The 27,042-nt window shown below is 42.3% G+C and overlaps 3 protein-coding genes across 3 annotated transcripts; all 3 read left to right on the plus strand.

Annotated features, from left to right (window-relative positions):
- Positions 1-2,815: 2,815 nt before the first annotated feature.
- PCDHB16 (protocadherin beta 16) lies at positions 2,816-5,704 on the plus strand. Its single transcript, XM_059174834.1, has one exon. The coding sequence runs from the start codon at positions 2,968-2,970 to the stop codon at positions 5,353-5,355; it is 2,388 nt and encodes a 795-aa protein (XP_059030817.1). The 5' UTR covers positions 2,816-2,967; the 3' UTR covers positions 5,356-5,704.
- A 1,049-nt stretch (positions 5,705-6,753) lies between these two features.
- Positions 6,754-10,451, plus strand: LOC131832168 (protocadherin beta-9-like). Its single transcript, XM_059174833.1, has one exon. It carries the CDS (start codon positions 7,724-7,726, stop codon positions 10,115-10,117), a length of 2,394 nt encoding a protein of 797 aa, XP_059030816.1. The 5' UTR covers positions 6,754-7,723; the 3' UTR covers positions 10,118-10,451.
- Positions 10,452-18,676: 8,225 nt separating this feature from the next.
- On the plus strand, positions 18,677-21,652 carry LOC131832172 (protocadherin beta-14-like). Its single transcript, XM_059174837.1, is given in 2 exon segments — positions 18,677-19,243; positions 19,245-21,652. Coding segments are annotated over 2 exon segments (2,400 nt in total). The 5' UTR covers positions 18,677-18,859; the 3' UTR covers positions 21,261-21,652.
- The last annotated feature ends 5,390 nt before the right edge of the window (positions 21,653-27,042 follow it).

The following is a 27,042-nucleotide window of genomic DNA, read 5'->3' on the forward strand; positions in this document are numbered from 1 at the left end:
TCACTTAAAAAAAAAAAAATTCTATGTATTTCTATGTCTATATTTTGACAAGAGAGAGCCCAGAAGACCACAAGAGGGTAAGTGGCAGAGAGAAAGGGAGAAATGGAGCCTGAAGTGGGGCTATCCCAGGACCCTGGGATCATGACCTGATCTGAAGGTCAACTGAGCCATCCAGGCACCCAACATTGTTTCTCTTAAACCAATTCTTCCATATTCATAATTCCCTCTGACCATAGCCAGCAAAAGTTTGTCTCACCCGGAGGATAATCTTCCCTTCATAAGATCCTCTACTTAATTACATCTATTAATGCAAAGATACATATTTACAGATCTGGGGAATTAGGATGTCTGAGTGGATGGCCATTATTCTTCCCTACCACAGACTGTCTGCTTGGGAGAAAATTATCCAGTCTAGCAGTATAACTGGTGGCCAAAGGAAGACAAATAAAGCCTTTATAACAGGAGGTTAGGGTTCATTGATTAGATGCTTTAACCCCAAAGAATTTAACATTAAGAAAAATACTGCATTGAAAGATATGAACCTTACTGCAGTTAGATCCAAATTATAAAAATGTAAAACCTGAGCAAATGAGTGCAATCTTGAAGGACTTGTATCTAGAATACACAAAAGAATTCTTACAACTCAATTATGAAAATGGAAATAACCCAGTTTTAAAGTGGACAAATATATGAATAGATGTCTCTCTAAGGAAGAGATGCAAATGGACAATAAGTTCAATACCAGTAGTCATCAGAGAAATGCAAATCAAAATCATAATGAGATACTACTTCATACCCACTAGAATTAAAAAGACATGGGGTGCCTTGGTGGATCAGTCAAATGGAGTGCCTGGGTAGTTTGGTCAGACTCTTGATTTCAGCTCAGGTCATGATCTCAGGGTGGTGAGATGGAGCCTTGCTCAGGCTCCACACTCAGCGGAGTTGCTTGTGATTCTCTCTCTCCCTCTCCTTCTGCCCTTGCCCTGGCTCATGCACATGTGTGCATGTGTGTGCTGTCTCTAAACAAACAAACAAATAACTAAAATCTTTTTAAACAAGTCAGATAACAAGTGTTGGGAGGATGTGGAAAAACTGGAATGTTGATAGATTATTGGTGGGAATGAAAATGGTACAGCCGCTTTGGAAAATACAGAGCTACCATATGAATTAGCAGTTCTACTCCCAAAGAAATGAAAATTTATGTCCATGTAAACATTTGTATATGATCATAGCAGTTTTACTCTGAAGAACCCAAAGGTGGAAACAACCCAAATATCGATCAACAGATGAATGGATAATCAAAATGTCATATATCATACAATGGGATATTATTCATCCATAGAAAGGAATGAAGTTCTGATACTTGCTATAACTTGGATGAACCTTGAAAACATGCTAAATGGAAGAACCTGGTAACAAAATTCCACATATTATTCCATTCATATGAAAGTCCAGAATAAGGAAGTCTACAAAGTTATTGATTAGGGCTCAGGCCTCTGTCTCTGAAGGACAATTAATTGTTGATTAGGGCTTAGCACAGGAGGTATAGTGGAATAGGGGGATAGTTAAAGTGTATGGATTTTGTGGGGTGATGAAAGTGTTCTAAAATTGACTCTGGTGTGTTGCAGGGGTAGCTCAGCTGGTTAAGCATAAGCCTTTGGCTCAGGTCATGACCCCAGAGTCCTGGGATGGAGCCTAGCAGAGCTGCTTCTCCCTCTGCCCCTCCCAACCCCACCTACCCCCGCTTGTGTGTGCTCTCTCTCAAATAAATAAAACCTTTTTAAAAAATAAAATTGACTATGATGATGGATATACTACCCTGAATACACTAAAAGCCACTGAATTGTAAACTTTAAATGAATGAAATGTATGGTATGTGAATTATATCTCATTAAAGCTTTTTAAAAAGGAATATAACAAATTATTCTTGTCATTTAAAAAAAAATGAATCCAATTCAGAAGAAGAAGAATCATCCAAAAGAATGACAGACCTGGGATGCCTGGGTGGCTCAGTTGGTTGAGCAGCTGCCTTTGGCTCAGGTCATGATCCCGGCATCACGGGATCGAGTCCCACATCGGGCTCCTTGCTCCGCAGGGAGCCTGCTTCTCCCTCTGTCTCTGCCTGCCATTCTGTCTGCCTGTGCTGGCTCTCGCTCCCTCTCTCTGACAAATAAATAAAATCTTAAAAAAAAAAAAAAAAAGAATGACAGACCCAACCTTGCAATCTGTCCATTACCTATTTGGGAAGCAATTTTCCAATGAGTTGGAAATGGCAGAAACTCACAGCTCTCAGGCTTAGGTGTTGTAAAGAGGACGTGTGTGATTTTAATAAGGCATTGGCTAAATACTCTCTTTAGAACTGACACTAATTGCAATTTTGCAGTCTCTACTCATTTGCAATTCTATAATATGTACCATGAAAACAATGTACTCATGAAACTCTTCCCATGTTACTTTAAAAACATTTGCTCTTAAATGTATATTCTTTTCAACTTAAATGTTAATTATTTTATTCAATCATTAAATCTCAACAGTTTTAAATGGTAACCTAAGTGATAATTTGCTCTTGTATTCCTCCTGTGCAACAACACAGAGCTCTACCTGAATGCACACACAAAAACCACCTAAAAATAGAAGTCATTGTTTTATGTTACAGAACACATTTTACACAGCTTATTCGGTACATTTAGGAGAATTCCGTAGAAAATAAGATTCAGTGAAAACACATGGTGGCGCTGCAGGTTAAATGATGGAAAACAGAATTGCCTGTGCAGCTCCAGTCTCCAGCCAAACAATTCACACTGCCTGGAAGCAAAGAATGGTTTTCTCAGCTACAGCGGAAGTGAATCTGAAATCTCTTTAAAACTCTATTTAGTGGCATAGTCTTGATATCTGGACTGCAGTACCAGGCTACCAAGATCCCAGGCATCTAGGAAGCTTCTCTGAACCAAATTTTCATGAAGAGCAATGGAGATTGGATGGTTGCATTTTCTGAGACAAAGGCAAGTCCTTGTTTTCTTTGTTTTGCTTTGTATGTCTCGGGTGGGTGCCGAGTTAGAGCCCTATTCAGTAGCGGAAGAAATGGAGAGAGGGTCCTTTGTGGCAAATCTAGGAAAAGATCTGGGGTTAGGATTGAAAGAGCTGTCCACCCGCGGAGCTCGGATCATTTCTCAAGGCAACAAAGAGTATTTGCAGCTCAAGGTTCAGACTGGGGATTTGGTCATAAATGAGAAACTAGATCGAGAGGAGCTATGCGGTCCAACTGAGCCTTGCTTACTGTATTTCCAACTGTTAATGGAAAAACCCTTAGAGATATTTCAGGCTGAACTGAGGGTGGAAGACATAAATGACCATTCTCCTGTGTTCACTGAAAGAGAAATGATTCTAAAAATACCGGAAAACAGTCCTTTAGGAATTACATTCCCTCTGAGTAATGCTCTGGACTTGGATGTAGGAAGCAACAGTGTCCAAAACTATATAATCAGCCCCAACTCCCATTTTGAGGTTCTAACCCGCAAACTCAGTGATGGCAGAATGTACCCTGAGCTGGTGTTGAAAGAAGAGCTGGACAGGGAGGAAGAGCCTGAAATCGTATTAACCTTGACAGCGCTGGATGGCGGCTCTCCACCTCGGTATGGGATTGCGCAGGTGCGCGTTGAAGTGGTGGACAGCAACGATAACGCCCCTGAGTTTGGGCAGCCCATCTATAAGGTGCATATTCCTGAGAACAGTCCTGTAGGCTCGCTGGTTGTCACTGTTTCTGCCAGCGATTTAGACAGCGGAGTCTATGGAAAAATATCCTACACACTCTTCCAGCCTTCAGAAGATATTAGCAAAACTTTGGAAGTAAATCCTGTAACAGGAGGAATTCGACTGAAAAAACAAGTAGATTTTGAGACAGTTGTATCTTATGAAGTAGACATCAAGGCCACTGATGGGGGCGGCCTTTCAGGAAAATGCACTCTTCTCCTCCAGGTGGTGGATGTGAATGATAATCCTCCAGAAGTGACCCTGTCTGCACTTACGAGCCCCATCCCAGAGAATTCACCCGAGATTGTAGTTGCTGTTTTCAGTGTTTCAGATCCTGACTCTGGGGACAATGGGAAGACCATTACCTCCATCCAGGATGACCTTCCTTTTCTTCTAAAACCTTCAGTCAAGAACTTTTACACCTTGGTAACAGAGAGAGCACTAGACAGAGAAGAAAGAACCGAATACAACATCACCATCACCGTCACCGACCTGGGGACCCCCAGGCTGAAAACCCAGCACAACCTCACGGTGACCGTGTCCGACGTCAACGACAACGCCCCGACCTTCAGCCAGACGACCTACACCCTGCGCGTCCGCGAGAACAACAGCCCCGCCCTGCACATCGGCAGCGTGAGCGCCACCGACAGAGACTCGGGCGCCAACGCCCAGGTCACCTACTCGCTGCTGCCGCCCCACGACCCGCAGCTGCCGCTGGGCTCGCTGGTGTCCATCAACGCGGATAACGGGCAGCTGTTCGCGCTCAGGTCGCTGGATTTCGAGGCACTGCAGGCGTTCGAGTTCCGCGTGGGCGCGGCCGACCGCGGCTCGCCGGCGCTCAGCAGCCAGGCGCTGGTGCGCGTGCTGGTGGCGGACGCCAACGACAACGCGCCGTTCGTGCTGTACCCGCTGCAGAACGGCTCGGCGCCCTGCACCGAGCTGGTGCCGCGGGCGGCCGAGGCGGGCTACCTGGTGGCCAAGGTGGTGGCGGTGGACGGCGACTCGGGCCAGAACGCCTGGCTGTCGTACCAGCTGCTCAAGGCCACGGAGCCCGGGCTGTTCGGCGTGTGGGCGCACAACGGCGAGGTGCGCACGGCGCGGCCGCTGAGCGAGCGCGACGCCGTCAAGCACAGGCTGCTGGTGCTGGTCCGGGACCACGGCGAGCCGCCGCTGTCGGCCAGCGTCACGCTGCACGTGCTGCTGGTGGACGGCTTCTCGCAGCCCTACCTGCCGCTGCCGGACGCGGCGGCGGCCGAGGCCCGCGCCGACCCGCTCACCGTCTACCTGGTGGTGGCCTTGGCGTCCGTGTCGTCGCTCTTCCTGTTCTCGGTGCTGGTGTTCGTGGCGGTGCGGCTGTGCAGGAGGAGGCGGGCGGCGTCGGGGGGCGGCTGCTCGGTGCCCAAGGGTCTGTTTCCGGGCCACCTGGTGGACGTCAGCGGCGCGGGGACCCTGTCCCACAGCTACCAGTATGAGGTGTGTCTGAGGGGAGGATCTGGGACCGGCGAGTTCAAGTTCCTCAAGCCCATTATCCCAAATCTGCAGTTTCAGAGCACAGGAAGGGAAGTGGAAGAAAATTCCTCCTTCCGAGATAGTTTTGGGATATAATTATTGCTGGGAACCTATTTAATACACACATTAACTTCTAACATTATTTTCTTGATTAAATCGGCTATTGCCACCACCACCAATAAGGCGGTGTTTAATTTTCTCTATTTGGCTCATCTTCAACTTCCAGTTTTATGCCTACCTTCACAAATTTCCTTTCCTTCATATTTTTAGCCATTGAAATATTTTTCAGTGGAATCCCAATAAGTGAAATAGGCTCTACCTTCAAAGATGGCATCATTAACACTTTTCCACTTCATAAATATTTTTATTGACTTCGTACTTGTTTTTCATTTTAGTTTTTCTAGAACTTGTTTAGTTATTAAAATAATCTGCCTGTGATCTATGTATTATTTGGTATTCTCTTTTCCTTTAAAACTTTTTTTTTTTTTTTTTTGGTTTATCGACCTCAGTTTTTATTACAGCAAATTTTAAGACCTATATTATTTTTCTAAGTTCTATTTTCCCTGTATTGGTACCTGCTTATATAAAATGTTTCTGTTGTGTGATATGATACATAAACCTCTAATATGTCTTTTCTAAAATAAGAAGAATCACCTCTGTAAGATGAGTGTGTGTATATGTTTAAGTTTGGAGACAAAAAAGCAAAGTTTAGGTGTTCTATAGCATCGTGTAGAAATATTTAATATTTTTTTGTTTTAAATTCTGGAGGGAAAATACCAGTGATCCCTGTTAAGTTTTTTTTTTTTTTAAGATTGTATTTATTTATTTGACAGACAGAGATCACAAGTAGGCAGAGAGAGCAGAGAGCCCGATTTGGGGCTGGAATCCAGGACGCTGAGATCATGTCCTGAACGAAGGCAGAGGCTTTAAGTCACTGAGCCACCCAGGTGCCCCCTCTGTTAAGTTTTTAATGGCTAACAACAGGGTCCCATTCAGTTGGGGATTAAAAAACAATAAGTCATCAGAGTTTTGTAAGGCGTGGCTTTTATGTTCAGCGATTAGAGATTTTGGCAGTATTTAGCCCTTTCCCTGTACTATACCCCTTAATTTAAGCTGTATTCCTAGCTTATTATGGGAAAAGTAGAGCTTCTTTCTAGATATTAGGCCTTTGAATAAAATTCTCTATGAGGCAGATGTTATCATGCTGTTCTTTCAGTAGTGTTCAGATAGCTGTTAGGGTAGTTTCTTTTTCTCCTCCCTTATATTTGACACAAAGAAATTAGATCCCACCAGACTTTAATTAAGAGGGACCTTAAAATAAAGATCAGTCCTTCTTTAATTCTGTAAGTAATTTTAAAGCTAATACCAGAGAAACAAAGACATATAAAAGAAAGGAAACAGAAATTCCTAAGAATGAGTGAAAGAATAGTTTTCAAATGGTTAGAATTTAAGGCACTGAAAGTTTTTTCATAGCCTACTAAATAGAGTTTATTTACCCATGTCTTAATATAGCAAGCACTGGATGTCTGATTTGCAAACCTAAGATGACTAAGACATAGTTTCCCTCCTTACATAAGGACAGACTGGCCTGAAGAAGGGGCAGATTGAAATGAAAAAGGAAGCAATAATATTCACAGGGCAAATTATACAAGTTTTTATAGGAGCACAGAGGAGGGACAGTCTAAATTCTTCTTATGAATGAATCTATTTAGGCAATGTAATTAGATTTTGAAGAAATTGTTGAAGAATGTGTGAAACAAGTTTGTTTTGTCAGTTTTGGTCAATGTTTTTGGAACAGTAAAATCTGTTGTTTTATGCCATATGCTTTTAGAAAAGTAAAATCTGTTATTTTGGTGGTCCTAGACATCACCACTATTTTCCCTTTGGTTCATGACATTGCATGGGAATAGTGTCAGGAGTGAAAGACTTACTAAAGAGCTAAAGGTTGAATGATGAGGTGGACAGTTAGCAGCTAGAAACTGCAACTCCAAGTGTTGAGTTTTTAACTTTTCCTATGAAGCAGTGAAAAATCTCAACAATGTGAATAGTACTCTATCTCAACATTGCTTTCTAAAAAACTAATAAAAAGAGAAGAAAAACAAAATATTTAAATGAGTCACTAAAGAAAAAAATTCCAAATATGCACATACACATTGGGTATAGCTATTTGAGTCTGCTGGAGACCACGCGGTGGCGCTGCAGGCTAAAGAGAAAAAAGAAAAAAAAAAAAAAAAAAAACAAAACACACCCACTCTGAACTGGGAAGGCTGCGGAAGTCGTTAACAGAAAAGGAAGATCAGGCCCCATAAGCTGGGAGAAAACCTGTAGTGGCCCTAGACTGGGAAAGGGAAAAAAAAAACCCAGACCCCTGCATGGCGTAGGTCTGGGGGTTGCTACTGCTGGTTCTTTATACTGGGAGCGTGACTGTGACCAACATTGACAAAAGAGGTGTTCTGAAGAAACAATGGAGGCTCGAACGTTGTGCTGCCCAAGACAAAGGCAAGTCCTATTTCTTTTTCTGTTTGGGGGAGTATCCTTGGCAGGTTCTGGGTTTGGACGATATTCGGTAACAGAGGAAACAGAGAGAGGATCATTTGTTGCCAATCTGGCAAAAGATTTGGGGCTAGGGGACCAGGAGTTGGTTGCAAGGGGAGCCCGGGTGGTCTCCGATGACAACAAACAACACCTGCTCCTGGATTCTCAGACTGGAGATTTGCTTACGAATGAGAAACTGGACCGAGAGAAACTGTGTGGCCTCACGGAGCCCTGCATGCTATATTTCCAAATTTTAATGGATAAACCCTTTCAGATTTACCGGGCTGAACTGAGGGTAAGGGATATAAATGATCATTCACCAATGTTTCGGGACCAAGAGACAGTCTTAAAAATATTAGAAAGTACAGCTGAAGGGACAGCATTTCGACTAGAAAGAGCAGAAGATGCAGATGGAGGACTTAACGGTATCCAAAGCTACACCATCAACCTGAACCCTTTTTTCCATATTAAAATTAGTGACAGTGATGAAGGCATGATATATCCAGAGCTAGTGTTGGATAAGGCACTGGATCGGGAGAAGCAGCATGAGCTCAGTTTAACTCTCACAGCACTGGATGGTGGGACTCCACCCAGGTCTGGGACCACGACAATACGAATTGTGATCCTGGACATCAATGATAATGCCCCCCAGTTTTCTCAGACAATCTATGAGACCCAGACCCCAGAGAACAGCACAGTAGGATCTCTTATTGCAAAAGTCTCTGCAGGAGATATAGATTCTGGAGTCAATGCAGACATATCCTATTCACTTTTTGATGCTTCCGAAGATATACGAACAACCTTTCAAGTCAATCCTTATTCTGGGGAAATTATTCTCTTAGTGTTGCTTGATTATGAGCTAATAAAGTCTTACAAAATAAGTATACAGGCAATGGATGGAGGGGGCCTTACTGCAACATGTACAGTTTTGGTGGAGGTATTAGACGTCAATGACAATCCCCCTGAACTGGTCATATCATCACTTTCCAACTATGTTGCTGAGAACTCTCCTGAGACGGTACTCGCTGTTTTTAGAATTAAAGACAGAGATTCTGGAGAAAATGGAAAGATGCTTTGCTACATTCAAGATAATCTGCCATTCCTTCTAAAACCCTCTGTGGAAAATTTCTACATCCTAATGACAGAAGGAGGGCTGGACAGAGAGAGTCAGGCCAAGTACAACATCACCATCACCGTCACCGACCTGGGGACCCCCAGGCTGAAAACCCAGCACAACCTCACGGTGACCGTGTCCGACGTCAACGACAACGCCCCGACCTTCAGCCAGACGACCTACACCCTGCGCGTCCGCGAGAACAACAGCCCCGCCCTGCACATCGGCAGCGTGAGCGCCACCGACAGAGACTCGGGCGCCAACGCCCAGGTCACCTACTCGCTGCTGCCGCCCCACGACCCGCAGCTGCCGCTGGGCTCGCTGGTGTCCATCAACGCGGACAACGGGCAGCTGTTCGCGCTCAGGTCGCTGGATTTCGAGGCGCTGCAGGCGTTCGAGTTCCGCGTGGGCGCGGCCGACCGCGGCTCGCCGGCGCTCAGCAGCCAGGCGCTGGTGCGCGTGCTGGTGGCGGACGCCAACGACAACGCGCCGTTCGTGCTGTACCCGCTGCAGAACGGCTCGGCGCCCTGCACCGAGCTGGTGCCGCGGGCGGCCGAGGCGGGCTACCTGGTGGCCAAGGTGGTGGCGGTGGACGGCGACTCGGGCCAGAACGCCTGGCTGTCGTACCAGCTGCTCAAGGCCACGGAGCCCGGGCTGTTCGGCGTGTGGGCGCACAACGGCGAGGTGCGCACGGCGCGGCCGCTGAGCGAGCGCGACGCCGTCAAGCACAGGCTGCTGGTGCTGGTCCGGGACCACGGCGAGCCGCCGCTGTCGGCCAGCGTCACGCTGCACGTGCTGCTGGTGGACGGCTTCTCGCAGCCCTACCTGCCGCTGCCGGACGCGGCGGCGGCCGAGGCCCGCGCCGACCCGCTCACCGTCTACCTGGTGGTGGCCTTGGCGTCCGTGTCGTCGCTCTTCCTGTTCTCGGTGCTGGTGTTCGTGGCGGTGCGGCTGTGCAGGAGGAGGCGGGCGGCGTCGGGGGGCGGCTGCTCGGTGCCCGAGGGTCCGTTTCCGGGCCACCTGGTGGACGTCAGCGGCGCGGGGACCCTGTCCCAGAGCTACCAGTATGAGGTGTGTCTGACGGGAGGTTCAGCGACCGGTGAGTTCAAGTTCTTGAAGCCGATTATCCCCAACTTCCCACCTCAGCGCTCTGGGAAAGAGACGGAAGAAAATCCTACCTTCCACAATAGCTTTGGGTTCAATATATAGAGACCACAATTAAGTTTCATATTATATACGTGCCACTTTTTCGTGCCACTTCCAGATCAATGTTGTTTCCCCCAATTTGTGTGTATTTTAAATTTATCCGGGGTACTTTCATATTTTCACAAATTGTACCCATCTTTACTTTTAAGTGAATGTTTTCTTTATTTGTGGTTGTAATTAGATGGTACTTTATTCTGTAATCCAGGTCTTAATGGGTAGTTTGCCTCCTTAAGGAAGAAGACCAAATAAATCACTTTTCTCCACGGCCCTCTCTCCAGTTACACTTTCACTCATAATTATGCTTTTGGTAAAAATAAAGCAGACCACTTTCAAATTATTTCCAGTTTTCAAGTATTTCTTCATTTCATTTTTTTTCTTGCAGTTTTTCTTGTGTAGTAATGGTTGCTATTCAGAAATGTCATTTTTCTTCCTTTAAATTCACTGCATTTTTATTAACACTTTAACATGTTTATTGTTGAAAAGCCCTGAAAAATCATGTTGTATAAGAGAACTGTAAGTGTAATCACCTTGTTTGAAAGGGTCAGTAGGCAATTTTGTTAACACCTCTTATATATTCAACCTGGAGAGTGATTGTGAAGGCACATCAATATTGTGGCTACCCAGAAAGTCTTAGAATATGAAGTTATAATTTTTCAGATTTCTTGTTGATATTACAAATCTATAATGCAATCCACCTGAATAATAATTTGTATAGCATAAAATGGACCAGTGTGCTAATGTTTATATCTTTTACCTTCTGTGTTCTCCCAGAATTTTATATATACATATATATAAAGTAATAGTATATATTTTATTTATTTAATAATTATATATTTATTTAATTATACACAGTTATATACGTATATAATACATACACATGTATATATAAATACATGTATATAGTGTTCAGTGGACACTAATTTCAAACCTAAAGGGTGCTTGGATGGTTCGGTAAATTAAGCATCTGACCTTGATTTTTGGCTCAGGTCATGATCTTGGGGTTGTGATATTGAGCCCTATGTTGGGTTCCATACTGAGCATGGAGCTTGCTTGGAGTTCTCTCTCTCCTCCCCCTCCTGCCTCACACATATTCTCTCCTCCTCTCTCTCTTAAAAACAAAACAAAGCAAAAACCTTAAAAAAGTCACCAGAAAAATTATGTTGTACATATCATGTAATATATGAACATAATAGGAATGTTTTGTAAACAATTCCTAGCTCTTGGGGGACGAAATCTAAAATTGCCCATATTATGATGTTCTTTTTAATTTTCAAGTGTTGTTATGGTCCACTAAAGTGATTTCATGACCCTACCAATGGGTAGCAATCCAAGACTGAAAAACCACTTTTCTCAGAGACTTATGTAGATATATGTAGGGCATTGAGAAATATCAAGAGATAATCCTTTAAGGTTTTAATATATTTTTAAGAAAATTTCAAACCATTGTAAGGAAGTTTTGCCTCATGTAACATGGGCACCAACCAACTACTCTTGACTTTAGTGATCTGACTACATTACAGAAGAAAAAGCCTTCATGATGAGATTCCAGTGAATTTAAAGATTTTATTCCAGTGAATCTCATCATAAGCTCAAAGTCTGTATTTTGTGGAAGGAAACTGTAGAGAAACAAAATGAGTGAGGGTATGGAGGAAAGAAATTATGTGTGTGAGAGAGTAGCACATGAAAGACGAAATGGGTGAGAATAAGGAACATGATGACTCTTTTGCCTCTAGTACCACAGACTAGAATCAATGCCAGAAAGAGCCTCTTCAATATATTTTAAAACTTTATCTTAACATTGTAGCAGGGCTAGGTATTAGTTAGTTACTAATGTTGGGAAGTAGAATCTCTTGCTCTAGTATATTCCAAATAATCCTATGTTCACATTTTCTTAAAGCTGAGATTTCACTACCAGTTCTTCTGAACTACATGGAATGATTAATTATTCTTTCAATTCAAGGAAAATGAAGGGAACAGAAGTTTGTCCACGCAGACTAATTAAATTCTAATTTTCTGTTTTTAGAAGTGGACCTAGGAAAAAGTCTCCCCCACCCCAAGTGAGAAGCTGGCTTTCAAAGAATGAAAATTCATACAAATTCCATAATTCAAAGTAAAGTATTAAGATTACCTGCTGTCTTTACTGCACTTAGTAGGGAAAATATGTACAATCACTAGCTTAAAAAGATTAAAAGCATTATAGCATCTTAGCATGCTAGACAAGGTACATAGACTACTGAAGATGAAGAATAAAAATGGCCATGTCAAGCACACCAGAGCAGCCATAATCAAAAAGACAGTAACTGTTGGAAAGGATGTAGAGATATTGCCGACCTGTTGGAAAGAATGTGAAGTGGTGCATTTATTTGAAAACAGTTTGGCAGTTCCTCAAAATGTTAAACATATAGTTACCTTATGATACAGAAACTCAACTCCTGTGTATCTATGCAAAAGAAATAAGAGTATATGTTCACACATGCACAAAAACTGTATACATGCATGCACGTTCATAGTAGCATTATTGATAATATTGCCAAAAGTGGAGACACCCCAAATGTTCATCAACTGATGAATGGATAAACAAAATATGTTTATATGTTTATATGTTAATATGTTTACAGTGGAGTTGTTATTATTCAACACCAAAGTGGAATGAAGTACTGATACAGACTACAACATGGACAAACCTCAAAATCATTACTCTGAGTGAAAGAAACATTTTATGATCCCATTTATATGAAATGTTCTGAACAGGCAAATCTATAGGGACAGAAAGTAGATTAGTGATTGGCTACAGCTGTAGGAGGATAGGGTTGGAGAATGGCTACAGGGTAAGAGGTTTCTTTTTGGCATGATGTTCTGAAATAAGACTGGGGTGATAATTGCACAAATCTGGAAATATACTAAAACCCGTTACATTGTATACTTTTTATAAAAGGATTTTTTATTTTTATTTATTTGGCAGAGATCACAAGTAGGCAGAGAGGGGGGTGTGGAGAGGAAGCAGACTCCCCGCTGAGCAGAGAGGCTGAAGTGGGGCTTGATCCCAGGACCCTGAAATCATGATCTGAGCCAAAGGCAGAGGCTTAACCCACTGAGCCACCCAGGCACCCCTGTGGACTTAATTTTTTTTTTAAGATTTTATTTATTTATTTGACAGACAGAGATTACAAGTAAGCAGAGAGGCAGGCAGAGAGAGAAGGGGAAGCAGGCTCCCTGCTGAGCAGAGAGCCCGATGCGGGTCTCAATCTCCCGACCCTGGGATCATGACCCGAGCCAAAGGCAGAGGCTTTAACCCGCTGAGCCATTCAGGCTGCCCTGGACTTCATTTTTTAAAGATTTTATTTATTTTAATAAATAAATGGGTGGAGAGGCCGAGGGAGAGGGAGAGAATCTCAAGCAGACTCTGCACGAGGATGGAGTCCAATGCTGAGCTCAGTCTCATGATGCCAGAGATGATGACCTGAGCCAAATTCAAGAGTCAGATTCTTAGCCAACTGAGCCACCCATGTGCACCTTGTACTTTACACTTTTTTTAAAGGGGTAAGTGAGTTCACTGAGTGTGTTCACATGCTGGGCACGGGAGTCATGTGTTTTCTGCCCTGGGGGCTCTTACTTTTTTTTTTTGAGATTTTATTTATTTATTTGACAGAGATCACAAGTAGGTAGAGAGGCAGGGAGAGAGAGAGGAAGGGAAGTAGGCTCCCTGCTGAGCAGAGAGCCTGATTTGGGGCTTGATCCCAGGACCCTGGAATCATGACCTGAGCCCAAGGCAGAGGCTTTAACCCACTGAGCCACCCAGGTGCCCCTGTACTTTACACTTTAAATGGGAAAACTTTATGGTATGTAAGTGATATCTCAATAATGCCATTAAAAACATTGGTGGGAATGGTTCTAGCAGCCTGTGTCCCAAGTAAGATGGGTCTTCTCTTATTATAGGGGAGGGGGGAAAGAGCAGTTCAAACAGCTCAGGCAGAAACTCTACCAGGTGCAACAGCAGAGAAAAGGACCAGGTTCTGTTGCTTCAAGTTTTTCCGGATTATCTGAACAAGAGGACTTGGTATTTATTTATAGAAAGAACTGTCTCCTGACTCTAATGGAGAGCGCCAGGATTTCAGGAGCTCAGGTGCCCAGACAGAAGTAACAATTCTCTTCAAAAGTATTGCTAGGGGCACCTGGGTGGCTCAGTGGCTTAAGCCTCTGCCTTCGGCTCAGGTCATGATCTCAGGGTCCTGGGATCGAGTCCCACATCAGGCTCTCTGCTGAGCCTGCTTCCTCCTCTCTCTCTGCCTGCCTCTCTGCCTACTTGTGATCTCTCTCTGTCAAATAAATAAATAAAATCTTAAAAAAAAGTATTGCAAAAACCAAATTTTGTTTTTATGCTTCGAATACCTCACTTCAAGTTAAATTTAAGCCAATGTGGGGAAAGGTCACTTACAAAATGGAGATGTGAGAAATGGCCCAGTCTCCCAGAGAGGATTTACTTGAAACATTACCAGTAAAAACCAAGTAACAGTTTTGGTTGGAATCTCCCAGGAAAAAAGACATAAAGACATTTTAGCTTACAACACTTTGTTCCCTTCATCTCCTTCCTACCTCAAGTCCGGCTGCCACTCCCAGTCCCACTGATAAACAACAGGGCTTCTCAGTCCCTAGGTATTCACCTGTCCCCCAGCTCAGTCTTTAGTCCCTGTACTACATGCTGTACTTTTTCACCACCTGACATGGTTTTTCCTAAGAAATAATTTCAGATCTCTCTCTCAGAATACAATCTATGCCTTTAATCCTTTCATTTTTGCTATTTTCCTATCACTTTGACTTCATTAGGACCTCCACTGCATGATACTGCTACTATATCTCAACACCCTAGTGTTCTAATTTCTCCCCTATTCAGCTAATTCCCTGGTCTACTCCTCATGCCCATATTCTGCATTCCCTTGTTCAGTTTTCCTTCACTGAAACCACCAACTGAAACTCCACTCCAGATAAATGTAATTGTCTCCTTCCACTTCTGTTATGTCACTGATGCTGCACTCTATAAGGCAAAACTTAGAAATCGTCTACACTGTTTTGACACTGTTTATCACATCAAAACTTAATTGGACTTTAAGACCAATAAATTGTTCTGTATTTTCCTAATCAGCTTTCTCTTCTGTTCTCTATAACAACTACTTCAAACCTAGTTATCTTACTTTCAATTTCCCACCCTTCAGCAGATGAATTTGCTTAATACCTTGCTGAGAAAATAGAATCTATCAAATGGAATTTCTCTCAATTTTCCATCCCCAAATCCACACCCTGAAGAGTGTGCGTACTTATAATGACCTTTGCTGAGGTCACTTTCTACCCAAGTCCAATCTCTTCATTTATTTTCCAGGTCTCTTTACCCACCTTCTAGAGGCTTCGCATTGAATTAATCCTCTTTTTGGTATCTCACTTTTCTTCCTCTCTGTTGAATACTACAAATCAGCATTTTAATTAAGTTCAAATTTCCCTAGGTTTAAAAAAAACCATGGAGTCTCAATTTCCCTGCAGATACCATCAGTTTCTTTTCTTTTCCAGCTAAATTTGAAAGGGTTGTCGATTTTACTTCCTTATCACTCTTGCTTTTCAACCAAGTGCAATCTGATTTTCACTGTGACCACTCAAACTATTATGGTAAAGGTGACTGAAGTTTTCTATAAAAGTCAGATAAGGTTATATTGCCCAAAAAGCAGTTTACCCAGTGGCTTGTAAAAGTGTGTTATCTCCTTCTAACAGTTCAAGTGTAAATGACTGGGTAGATGAGCTGGCTTTGCTCATTACAATCCTACCAGAACCAAATTTTGCTATAAGTAATTGCTCCTACATTCCCTACTACAGTGTCATAATCTGTGTGACTGTAGCCACCTCACTGCCATATCCAGGTTCTAGTTGGCAGGGAGGGAGGAAACCCACCCAGATGTCTTCTAGGAATGGCAAACAAAAATTGTGTTCACAATATTAGTGAGAACTTAATTCAATTGGCCATACCTAACTACAAAGGAGACTGGGACAGGCATTCTACGAGTAGTCATGTGCCTGCATACTATTATATAGTAGTGCTCTTACTATAAAGGAACAGATTTTGGCAGATAGCTATTAGAGCCCTCCACAATGACCAAGTTAATCCAATGGACCATTTTAACATTCATTTTTGAGGTGGTAGTTTCTAAAGCATTTGCTACCATTGATCATTGATCTTCCTCACCTCCTTGAAATATTTGCTTTTGGTTTCATGATTCTGACCAAGGCCCTTCTTCATCTTTTTTTTTCCTTCTTTATCTTTTTAAAGATACTTTATTTCCTCTCTTCTCTAATGAAGGCATTTTTTTCAGAGATCAATGCTGAGCCTCTTCAACTGTTACCTGACATACTTTTGCTTCATTGTTTTATGAGTTCTCAGGGTTTCAATCATCATATATATGCTGGTGAAACCCAAAGTCCATTTCTACCCCAGTTTGTATCCTATGTTTCAGTTATGTATGTACCTATATACAACACTACATAAGCAAATACATGTGTGAACACACATACATATACCCCAAAGGCACTTACCTCAATATTAGCATATCCAAAATTGACTGTTCCTTGTCTTAGAGAATGACACGACTATCCATCTAATTGTCCAATTCAGAGGTCTGTTAATCATCCTCGCATCTTTCCTCTTTTTCTCCCCATGCAACTCACCAGTCACCAGATCCTAAGTATCTTTCTAATTAATTATCCCTCTTCTCTCCACCCACACCAGCAATACCCTTAACTGGGCTGCCATTATCTCCTAACTGGTGCCTCTGATTCCAGTCATTCCTTCTGAAATTGATTCTCTGCACTTCTTCTAAACTGATTTTTTTTTTAAAAATGCAGATGTAATCATTTAATCAAATGTTTAAAATCCTAGGGGCGCCTGGGTGGCTCAGTGGGTTAAAACCTCTGCCTTCAACTCAGGTCATGATCCAAGCGTCCTGGGATCAAGCCCCACATCCGGCTCTCTGCTCAGTGGGGAGCCTGCTTCCCCCTCTCTCTCTGCCTGCTTCTCTGCCTCCTTGTGCTCTCTGTCTGACAAATAAATAAATAAATCTTTTAAAAAAATGTTTAAAATCCTACATTGTATTTTAGTTGCCCACAAAATAAACATTTTAATTTACGATACAAGTGGCTCTTCTAGATATTTCTCTTTTTAAAGATTTTTCTGGGGGCGCCTGGGTGGCTCAGTGGTTTGGGCTGCTGCCTTCGGCTCAGGTCATGATCTCAGGGTCCTGGGATCCAGCCCCGCATCGGGCTCTCTGCTCCGCAGGAAGCATGCTTCTCTCTCTCTGCCTGCCTCTCTGCCTACTTGTGATCTCTGTCTGTCAAATAAATAAAATCTTTAAAAAAAAAGATTTTTCTGTATTACTCTTTGCTAATGCATACAGTGTGAAATATTTCAATTACTTGTCTTCTAAATTTTTAGCCAGTGAACTCCATAAAGGCAAGGATTAAATCTATCTTATCTATTCCATATTCTTACATGTGTAAAAATGTGTATTTAAAAATACATGTATTTCAAAATATGTAAGTGAAAAAAGTAATGACATTAGTAACTATAATTGAATTCAAAAGTATTTACAAGAGTGAAGGAGAGCATATATTTGAAAATCTCAAGAAATGGCCTAGGGGCACCTGGGTGGCTCAGTTGGTTAAGCGTCTACCTTTGACTCAGGTCATGATCCCAGGGTCTAGCCATCCAACCCTACCTCAGCTCTCTGCTCAGTGGTGAGTCTGCTTCTCCCTCTCCTTCTTTGATCTCTCTCCCAAATAAATAAAAATATTTTTTTAAAGTTAATTTTAAAATGTTCTAAAAATATTATTTTTAAAAGAGTTTATTTATTTATTTGACAGAGAGGGAGCACAAGCGGGGGAAGTGGGAGAGGAGAAGCAGGCTGCCTGCCTAGCAGTGAGCCCAACGCAGTGCTTGATCCCAGGACCCTGGGATCATGACCTGAACTGAAGGCAGCCACTTAAGGACTGAGCCACCCAGGTGCCACTAGAAAATATTAATTCTTCAGTTCAGGACATACTTCTTCCATTCAGGACATCTGCCCCCCCTCCCCCCCAAAAAAACTCTTTGGTTCAGGACATCTTAATAGATGAAGGCATTTTTTCCAGAGATCAATAATAGAGTCCTGTCAGCATTCAAAACCACACTAATTACATGCTCTGTATAGACCTTGTTTGGGCCCTGATTCAAACAAACAAACAGTAAAAATATTTTAGAGAAAAATGAAGAAAACCAAATACAGACTGGGTCTAAGTTCTATCAAGGAATTATTGCTAACTTCGTTGATTGTAATAGTGGTATCATTATATTTTAAAGTCTTTCTCTATTAGAGATACTTGGTGAAGTATTTAGAGGTAAAGATATATGATGTCTGGGATTTGCTTTAAAAAATTCCAGCTGTATTCATGAATTATTTGTTCAAAGAGAAAATTTTTACTGGAAAAAATTCATAGAAACACATGGTGGCGCTGAAATTAGTGCATGGAGGACGCTGTGGGCTGCTTTATTCTTCATAGCAGAGACCAATCCAAGTCACTGAAAAGAGAGGTAGCAAAGGAGTTTCATCTACTACAGCTGCTGAGTGCTGTACCCTCCGGGGGGGGGGGTTCTTATTTTTTAAAAAATTGAGCTTCAACTTCCAAAATTAGGGCTGAAAGATTTTTCTGCAAAAGAAGTTGCTGGAAGGAGCCATGGAGATCAAAGGGGAGCTCGCTCTGTGGAAAAGGCAAGTCCTGATTCTCTTTGTTTTGCTGGAATTATCTGAGGCAGGTCCTGAATCTGTGCGATATTCTGTGGCAGAGGAAACAGAAGTTGGTTCTTTTGTGGCCAATTTTGCAAGGGATCTAGGGCTTGGGGTGGAGGAGCTATCATCACGGGAGGCCCGGGTAGTGTCAGATGATAACGAAAAGCACTTACAACTTGATTTACGGACAGGGGATTTGCTCCTAAATGAGAAACTGGACCGAGAAGAGCTCTGTGGCTCCACCGAGCCCTGTGTGCTGCATTTTCAGATGGTATTAGAAAACCCTTTACAGTTCTTTCGGGCTGAACTGCAAGTTACAGACATAAATGATCACTCACTCCCCTATGTTTCTAGACAAGCAAATATTTATTAAAATATCAGAAAGTACCAGCACTGGAACCACATTCCTAATGGAGAGTGCCCAAGATTTGGATGTAGGAACCAACAGTCTTCAAAACTACACAATTAGCCCCAATTCTCATTTCTACATTAAAATCCAAGATAGCAGTGATGGAAAGTTATACCCAGAACTGGTCCTGGACAGAGCATTAGATCATGAGGAGGAGTCTGAGCTCTCATTAACACTCACAGCACTGGATGGTGGATCGCCACCCAGGTCTGGGACAACTTTGGTTCTCATCAAGGTCCTGGACATCAATGACAATGCCCCTCAGTTTGCTCAGAAGCTCTATGAAGTGCAAGTTCTGGAGGACACACCCACTGGTTCCTGGATTATTACCATTTTTGCTAACGATCTGGATACAGGAAATTATGGGAAAATATCATACACATTTTTGCATGCATCAGAAGATATTCGTAAAACATTTGAAATCAATCCAATATCCGGGGAAGTTCATTTGAGATCATGTCTGGATTTTGAAGTGATACAGTTCTACACTATACGTATTCAGGCAACAGATGGTGGGGGTCTTTCAGAAGAATGTACTCTTCTGGTTAAAGTAATAGATATAAATGATAATCCACCAGAAGTGACCATCTCATCATTTACAAAGTCAATTCCAGAAAATGCCTCCGAGACTCTGGTTGCTCTTTTTAGTGTCCGAGACCAAGACTCTGGGGATAACGGGAGGATGGTGTGCTCCATTCAGGATGACCTCCCCTTTTATCTGAAACCAACCTTCAAGAACTTTTTCACTCTAGTTTCGGAAAAAGCACTGGACAGAGAGACAAGATCCGAGTACAACATCACCATCACCGTCACCGACCTGGGGACCCCCAGGCTGAAAACCCAGCACAACCTCACGGTGACCGTGTCCGACGTCAACGACAACGCCCCGGCCTTCAGCCAGACGACCTACACCCCGCGCGTCCGCGAGAACAACAGCCCCGCCCTGCACATCGGCAGCGTGAGCGCCACCGACAGAGACTCGGGCGCCAACGCCCAGGTCACCTACTCGCTGCTGCCGCCCCACGACCCGCAGCTGCCGCTGGGCTCGCTGGTGTCCATCAACGCGGACAACGGGCAGCTGTTCGCGCTCAGGTCGCTGGATTTCGAGGCGCTGCAGGCTTTCGAGTTCCGCGTGGGCGCGGCCGACCGCGGCTCGCCGGCGCTCAGCAGCCAGGCGCTGGTGCGCGTGCTGGTGGCGGACGCCAACGACAACGCGCCGTTCGTGCTGTACCCGCTGCAGAACGGCTCGGCGCCCTGCACCGAGCTGGTGCCGCGGGCGGCCGAGGCGGGCTACCTGGTGGCCAAGGTGGTGGCGGTGGACGGCGACTCGGGCCAGAACGCCTGGCTGTCGTACCAGCTGCTCAAGGCCACGGAGCCCGGGCTGTTCGGCGTGTGGGCGCACAACGGCGAGGTGCGCACGGCGCGGCCGCTGAGCGAGCGCGACGCCGTCAAGCACAGGCTGCTGGTGCTGGTCCGGGACCACGGCGAGCCGCCGCTGTCGGCCAGCGTCACGCTGCACGTGCTGCTGGTGGACGGCTTCTCGCAGCCCTACCTGCCGCTGCCGGACGCGGCGGCGGCCGAGGCCCGCGCCGACCCGCTCACCGTCTACCTGGTGGTGGCCTTGGCGTCCGTGTCGTCGCTCTTCCTGTTCTCGGTGCTGGTGTTCGTGGCGGTGCGGCTGTGCAGGAGGAGGCGGGCGGCGTCGGGGGGCGGCTGCTCGGTGCCCGAGGGTCCGTTTCCGGGCCACCTGGTGGACGTCAGCGGCGCGGGGACCCTGTCCCAGAGCTACCAGTATGAGGTGTGTCTGACGGGAGGTTCAGCGACCGGTGAGTTCAAGTTCTTGAAGCCGATTATCCCCAGCCTTCCAGTCCCTGACACTGGTAGAAATATAGAGGGAAATGAGAACTTTAGGAACAGTTTTGGATTCAACATTCAATAAAATAATTCATTTAAACTTTGAATCTTTTGTTATTCTTGACAACATGTGGATACTTTTTTGCCAATCTGTAATGGATATTAGGCTGTAGTATAGTTGCATGCATTATCATTTCTCAAGCTCTCCTCATAAATCTTTATTAGAGGCCCTGATGAAGTGGAAATATAATCTGTGTGTTGTCTGTTTTTTTTTTTTTAATTGTTTGGTCAAAAATGTTATATTAAAAGAGTTGTTGCTAATTATTTTGTGTGATAATGGCATTGTTATGCAAGACAATGTTACTAATTATTTGGAGTTACAAACTGAGGTATTAAGAGCTAATTCCACAATATATGTAACTTACTTCTAGGTATTTTATCAAAGCAGAAAGCAAAAATAAATGTTGTTGGATCTGGTTGGAAGTATATTGGATTTTTTTGCACTACTCACTTCACACACTTTCATCGTAAAGTGAAGAAAAGATATCTCTCCCTATTTAGTCCTAGGATACCATATTTGCTCACTTTTGGCCTTGTAGTGTTTTCAGAAATTCACTTTGTGACAAAATACAAGTGATCACATCAAAAATTATTGATTTCTTAAGTAATTTTCCTTTGTCGTCGTTGTTACGCTTTGTGGGGAAGGAGCTTTATGATGCTGTGGGCCTAGATATGGCTCTTTTGTTTTCCTCAATACCATGTCTGCTAGTTTAAATTTCTATTATTTTACATTGTTCATGACTTAACTAGAATGCGGTTCCTGGTGTCATTCCGAGTAAAATAACTTTCCATCAGAAGAGTACATATAAAAACTTCTTAAATTGAAATGAAAATTCAAAAATGTTAAAGAAATGAATTAGGTTCACTTTTGCATTTATTTATAATTCTTAATACTTTGTGTCCTCTCTCTGATATCCAAAAAAAGGAATGGGTCTGTATTTATGGTTTATAGATGTCTTATAGTGTTACAGATCATGTCTCTAATATATAAGTAAACAGTTTGATGGAAGATTATAGGTAGAGATTTTCAGAGCTATTATGTAGTGTGGATATAAAGCTAGTGCGCCTTACATTTTTGTAATTTTTCATCATAAAATTAGATATTATAGGCCAGATGTTATAATAAAATAGAATTTGACATTGAGAAATGAGTGCGGCAAATTCCAATTTCCCTAGGAATCTTTCCTCTTTCCTTCATGAAATTTTTACTGGTTTTATTTTGTGTTGCAGTAGATATTTACTGGCTGTGAAAATTTCATATAAATAGTTTTTTATACAACAAAATCTTGAAAAAGAATGTTTGGGCTCTCTTAATCCCTCAGACTCATGAGAAGTAAATCTTACGCTTCTTATGCACTAATAAGAATAGATAAGAATAGGGGGCACTGGGGCCCCTGGGTGGGCCTCTGACCTGAGCTAAACCTCTGCCTTTAGCTCAGGTCATGATCTCAGGGTCCTGGGATCGAGCCCCCATCTCTCCCTGTTCAGTGGGGAACCTGCTTCCCCTCTCTTTTTCTGCCTGTCTCCCTGCTTACTTGTGATCTCTGTCAAATAAATTCAAAAATCTTAAAAAAGAAGACGAAGAAGAAGAATGGGGGAGGCACCTGGGTAGCTCAGTTGGTTGGGCCTCAGACTCTTGATTTCAGTTCAGCTCATGATCTCAGGGTCCAGGGATGAAGCCCCATGTCAGGCTCCATGCTCAGCAGGATATCTGCTTGAATATTCTATCCCTCTCCCTCTCCCCTTTCTCCCTCAGCCCTTCCATGCTTGTTCTCACTCTCTAAAATAAACCTTTTCAGAAAAGACTAGATAAAAATAGAATATCCTATTTGAATAATTTAAGAAGAGACTTGTAAGTCTACAAGATCAAATCTCTTATATATGAGAATGTGGTTGTGAGAGAGGAGGTGTCAAAATCACCAGGCTTAGGGGCAAGACATATCACTTAGCAAACGTTACCAGGAAAATTGGCTCTCTGTAATAAAATCCTCATTTCATGCCATATAAAAATAAACTTTCTATGGATCTACCAGGTGAAGTTAAAGTATTTTAATTGAGAAAACCTAGGTAAAAATATCTTTATAAACTTGCTATCAGTTTGAATTTCTTTTTCTTTGAAGATTTTATTTATTTATTTGGGAGACAGAGAGAGAGAGAGCACGAGAGGAGAGAGGTCAGGGGGAGAAGCAGACTACCTGCTGAGCAGGGAGCCTGATGTGGGACTAGATCCCAGGACTCCAGGATCATGACCTGAGCCCAGGGCAGTTGCTTAACCAACTGAGCCACCCAGGCTCCCCAATCAGTTTGAATTTCTTAAACAAGTCTTTAAAAATAGAAACAATAAATAAAAATTGACAAGTAGTACTATATCAAAACCTGAAGATAGCACAGGCAAGCCAAAAGGCAGGGAGAAGCTACTTGGAGCAGTTGCCTGAGAGGGATTAATATTCAGATTATTCAAGTAACTGCAGCAGATTAACAAAAATCAAAAAGTCAGAGAGCTAGTAAGGTTTTTTTTTAAAGGATAAAAAGGAAAGGAAATTCAAAAAAAGGGGACATGAAGTCTAAAAAGAACATAAAATGATGATTGACCTCATTAGTTGGTGAAAAACATACTAAAATAAGACACTACTTTATACCCATAGCATTAGTAGAGATGAAAATTTGCATAATATCAAGGGGAACAGTAGGAAATAACCTGTACAGACCTTTGAGAGATTTTTAATGGTATTTAGTGAAATTTAGAGTGAACATACCCTGTGATCCAGCAATTCTACTTCGGGGTATATAAGCCAGAAAATTCTTTTTTTTTTTTTTTAATGAAGTATAATTGACACACAATGTTATATTAGTTTCAAGTGTATAAGCCAAAAAGTTTCTTTCACAAATGATATGCATAAGAATGTTCATCTTGGCAAAGCAAAAAATAGGAGTCAATCCCACATATCCATCAGTAAAGCAACTGATAACTCAAATGTAGAAAATGTTTCTGAAGGCATATTATGAAGTATTAACAAAAGGCATGAACTAGGTGTATATAAAACAACATGGATAAATCCTAAATGGTCAAAAGAAAGAAAGATACTGAGATTTATAGTACAGTGCTATATATGTCCATATAATACATAATATATTTGTATAACTATATAAATAAACATATTGGAAGGAGAGAAGAAGGAACAGATGTAGGAAAGAAGATGTGTTTATATATAGGGGATAAAGAATGCAGAGAGAAGTGTGAGCTATACCTATGTCAATGACAGAAATTGTCTCTTGCAAGAGAATAAGTTGACTGCAGCATTATAAGGATTGATTTAGTATTGATCAGTTCAGGTTGGTAAAAAATGCATTTTATTTATCTATCTTCTTGAGGTCAATTGCCCATACTCCAGGAAGCTAAAAGTTTACTTGTAATTTTGAGACAAGTGCCATTGAGTCTTATTTTTAGTAAAGATGGTACAGATTATGTAGACCAATGCTTCCACTGACAATTAGCTAATAAGAGACTAATATATTATCAGGTTACAGTTAATGTCGGATGGTAACCCAGAGAGACAAATGATCTTAAAATCTACTTTTTCCCTGGAATATTTGGAGACCTGGGAAGTGTAAACCTCTATTTTTTTTAAAAGATTTTATTTATTTATTTGACAGAGAGAAATCACAAGTAGATGGAGAGGCAGGCAGAGAGAGAGAGGGAAGCAGGCTTCCTGCTGAGCAGAGAGCCGGATGCGGGACTCGATCCCAGGACCCCGAGATCATGACCTGAGCCGAAGGCAGCGGCTTAACCCACTGAGCCACCCAGGCGCCCCTGTAAACCTCTATTTTGATGGTTTTTATAATAAGGGAGGAAATAAAAGCATAACAGAGTAAAATTCATAGAAGACCCTTGCACTAATAAACATGGATTCCTAAGAACTACACCTTTAAGGTGAAAATAAGTGGGAAATGGACAAACCCTTATGTGGAATTTCAGCTCTGAATTTGATTTTTTAGCACAGAACTTGATTTAACATGGTTGTTGACCAAGCAGTGGTTCCAGATCCTAATGGAACCAAATGCAGACATTCTATAAAAGAAAGTTCATCCTAAGGCTAAAAATATTAAGTAAGTTTTATATTCTTAACTTGAACACAAAGAAAACTGCACACACAAGGAAACATGACACCATGAGTGAGAGCCAGCAGAAAAAAAAGAATACAGAAATATACTTCAAATATTTTAATTAGTAGAGATAATCTAATAATATGCTAAACACTTTAATTGAAATAAAAGTTATGCTTAAAGATGTAAAGAGAATAAGAAATGTGATAGATTATTAAAGAACCAAATATAACTCCTGGAACTAAAAAATATAAACATAATTTAAGTTTAATCAAAATTGAATAATAAGTTTAATAGGAAAGTAGGTATAACTGAATAAATAATTTGTGAAGTGAAAGGTCAGAATGTAATTTATCTAGCATACAGCTCAGAGAGTTTGGAAGATGAAAAATATGGAAGAGAAGTTTAGAAACAGGACAGAGTAAAAAGTTTAAGACAGGATCCGCAGCAATATTTGAAAAATATTGGAGTGGGGGCGCCTGGGTGGCTCAGTGGGCTGAAGTCTCTGCTTTCCACTCAGGTCATGATCCCAGGGTCCTGGGATCGAGCCCCACATCAGCTCTCTGCTCAGCAGGGTGCCTGCTTCCTCCCCTCTCTCTCTCTGCCTGCCTCTCTGCCTACTTGTGATCTCTGTCTGTCAAATAAATAAATAATTAAAAAAAAAAAAGAAAAATATTGGAGTGTCAACGGGCTAGCTCAGTTGGTGGAGCATGTGACTCTTACTCTTAGGGTCATGAGTTCAAGCCCATGTTGGGTGTGGAGCCTACTTAAAAAATGTGTGTGTGTGTGTGTGTGTGTGTGTGTGTGTGAGATAAATAAAAGATAACCATGCTTGGAAACATCATTGTGTAGTTTCAAAAAGCCAAAAACAAAGAAAAACATATTTTTTAAATGAAAAGACATAGGAAAAAGACATGTAATCTTGAAACACATGGCAGTTAGACAAACAGCTATGTCCCATATGAATTTCTCAACAGTAGCCCTGGACATTAGAATATATCTTCCTTGATATGCTAAAAGAAATTAGAAAATCTTCCTGCCTAAATATTCTTTGCAAGAGTATCAAATGAGAGAATCAGATGATAGATATCAGTTTAGCTTTTTAAATTAAGATCATAGGAGAGAAGTGGTATAAAGGCATTTGATTTCTCAAATATAACTTCTTTTTTAAAGATTTTATTTATTTATTTGACACAGAGAGAGAGATCACAAGTAGGCAGAGAGGCAGGCAGCGAGAGAGGGGGAAACAGGCTTCCTGCTGAGCAGAGGCCCATGTGGGGCTGGATCCTGGGACCCTGATATCATGACCTGAGCCAAAGGCAGAGGCTTAACCCACTGAGTCACCCAGGTGCCCCGATAACTTCCTATACATTTTTACTCTGTCTATCTCTTGCCACGATTTGAGTCTAGGAGTTTGACTTATCTCTGTTTCTAGCCTTCTTCATCTCTGGTGACATTCACTTAGACTCTAGTCTTAGTCACCTAGGACCCTGGCCACTTTCTGGAGGTGGTAGTCTCTTAGAGCTACATCATCTCTGAAATCACAAAATCAAGCAGACTCCTTTTAATTTACAACTTACCTTCTTTCTTGAAGAGCTTCAACCACGATTTATACCAATAAATCTCAAATTTGTCTCTGCAGCTCAAAGCTCTTTTCTCAACTTCATTTATGTAATGGGAGATCATTTATATAACTATTTATA

The sequence above is a fragment of the Mustela lutreola genome, chromosome 5, assembly GCF_030435805.1.
Source record: "Mustela lutreola isolate mMusLut2 chromosome 5, mMusLut2.pri, whole genome shotgun sequence".
In the NCBI taxonomy this organism is placed as follows: Eukaryota; Metazoa; Chordata; class Mammalia; order Carnivora; family Mustelidae; genus Mustela; species Mustela lutreola.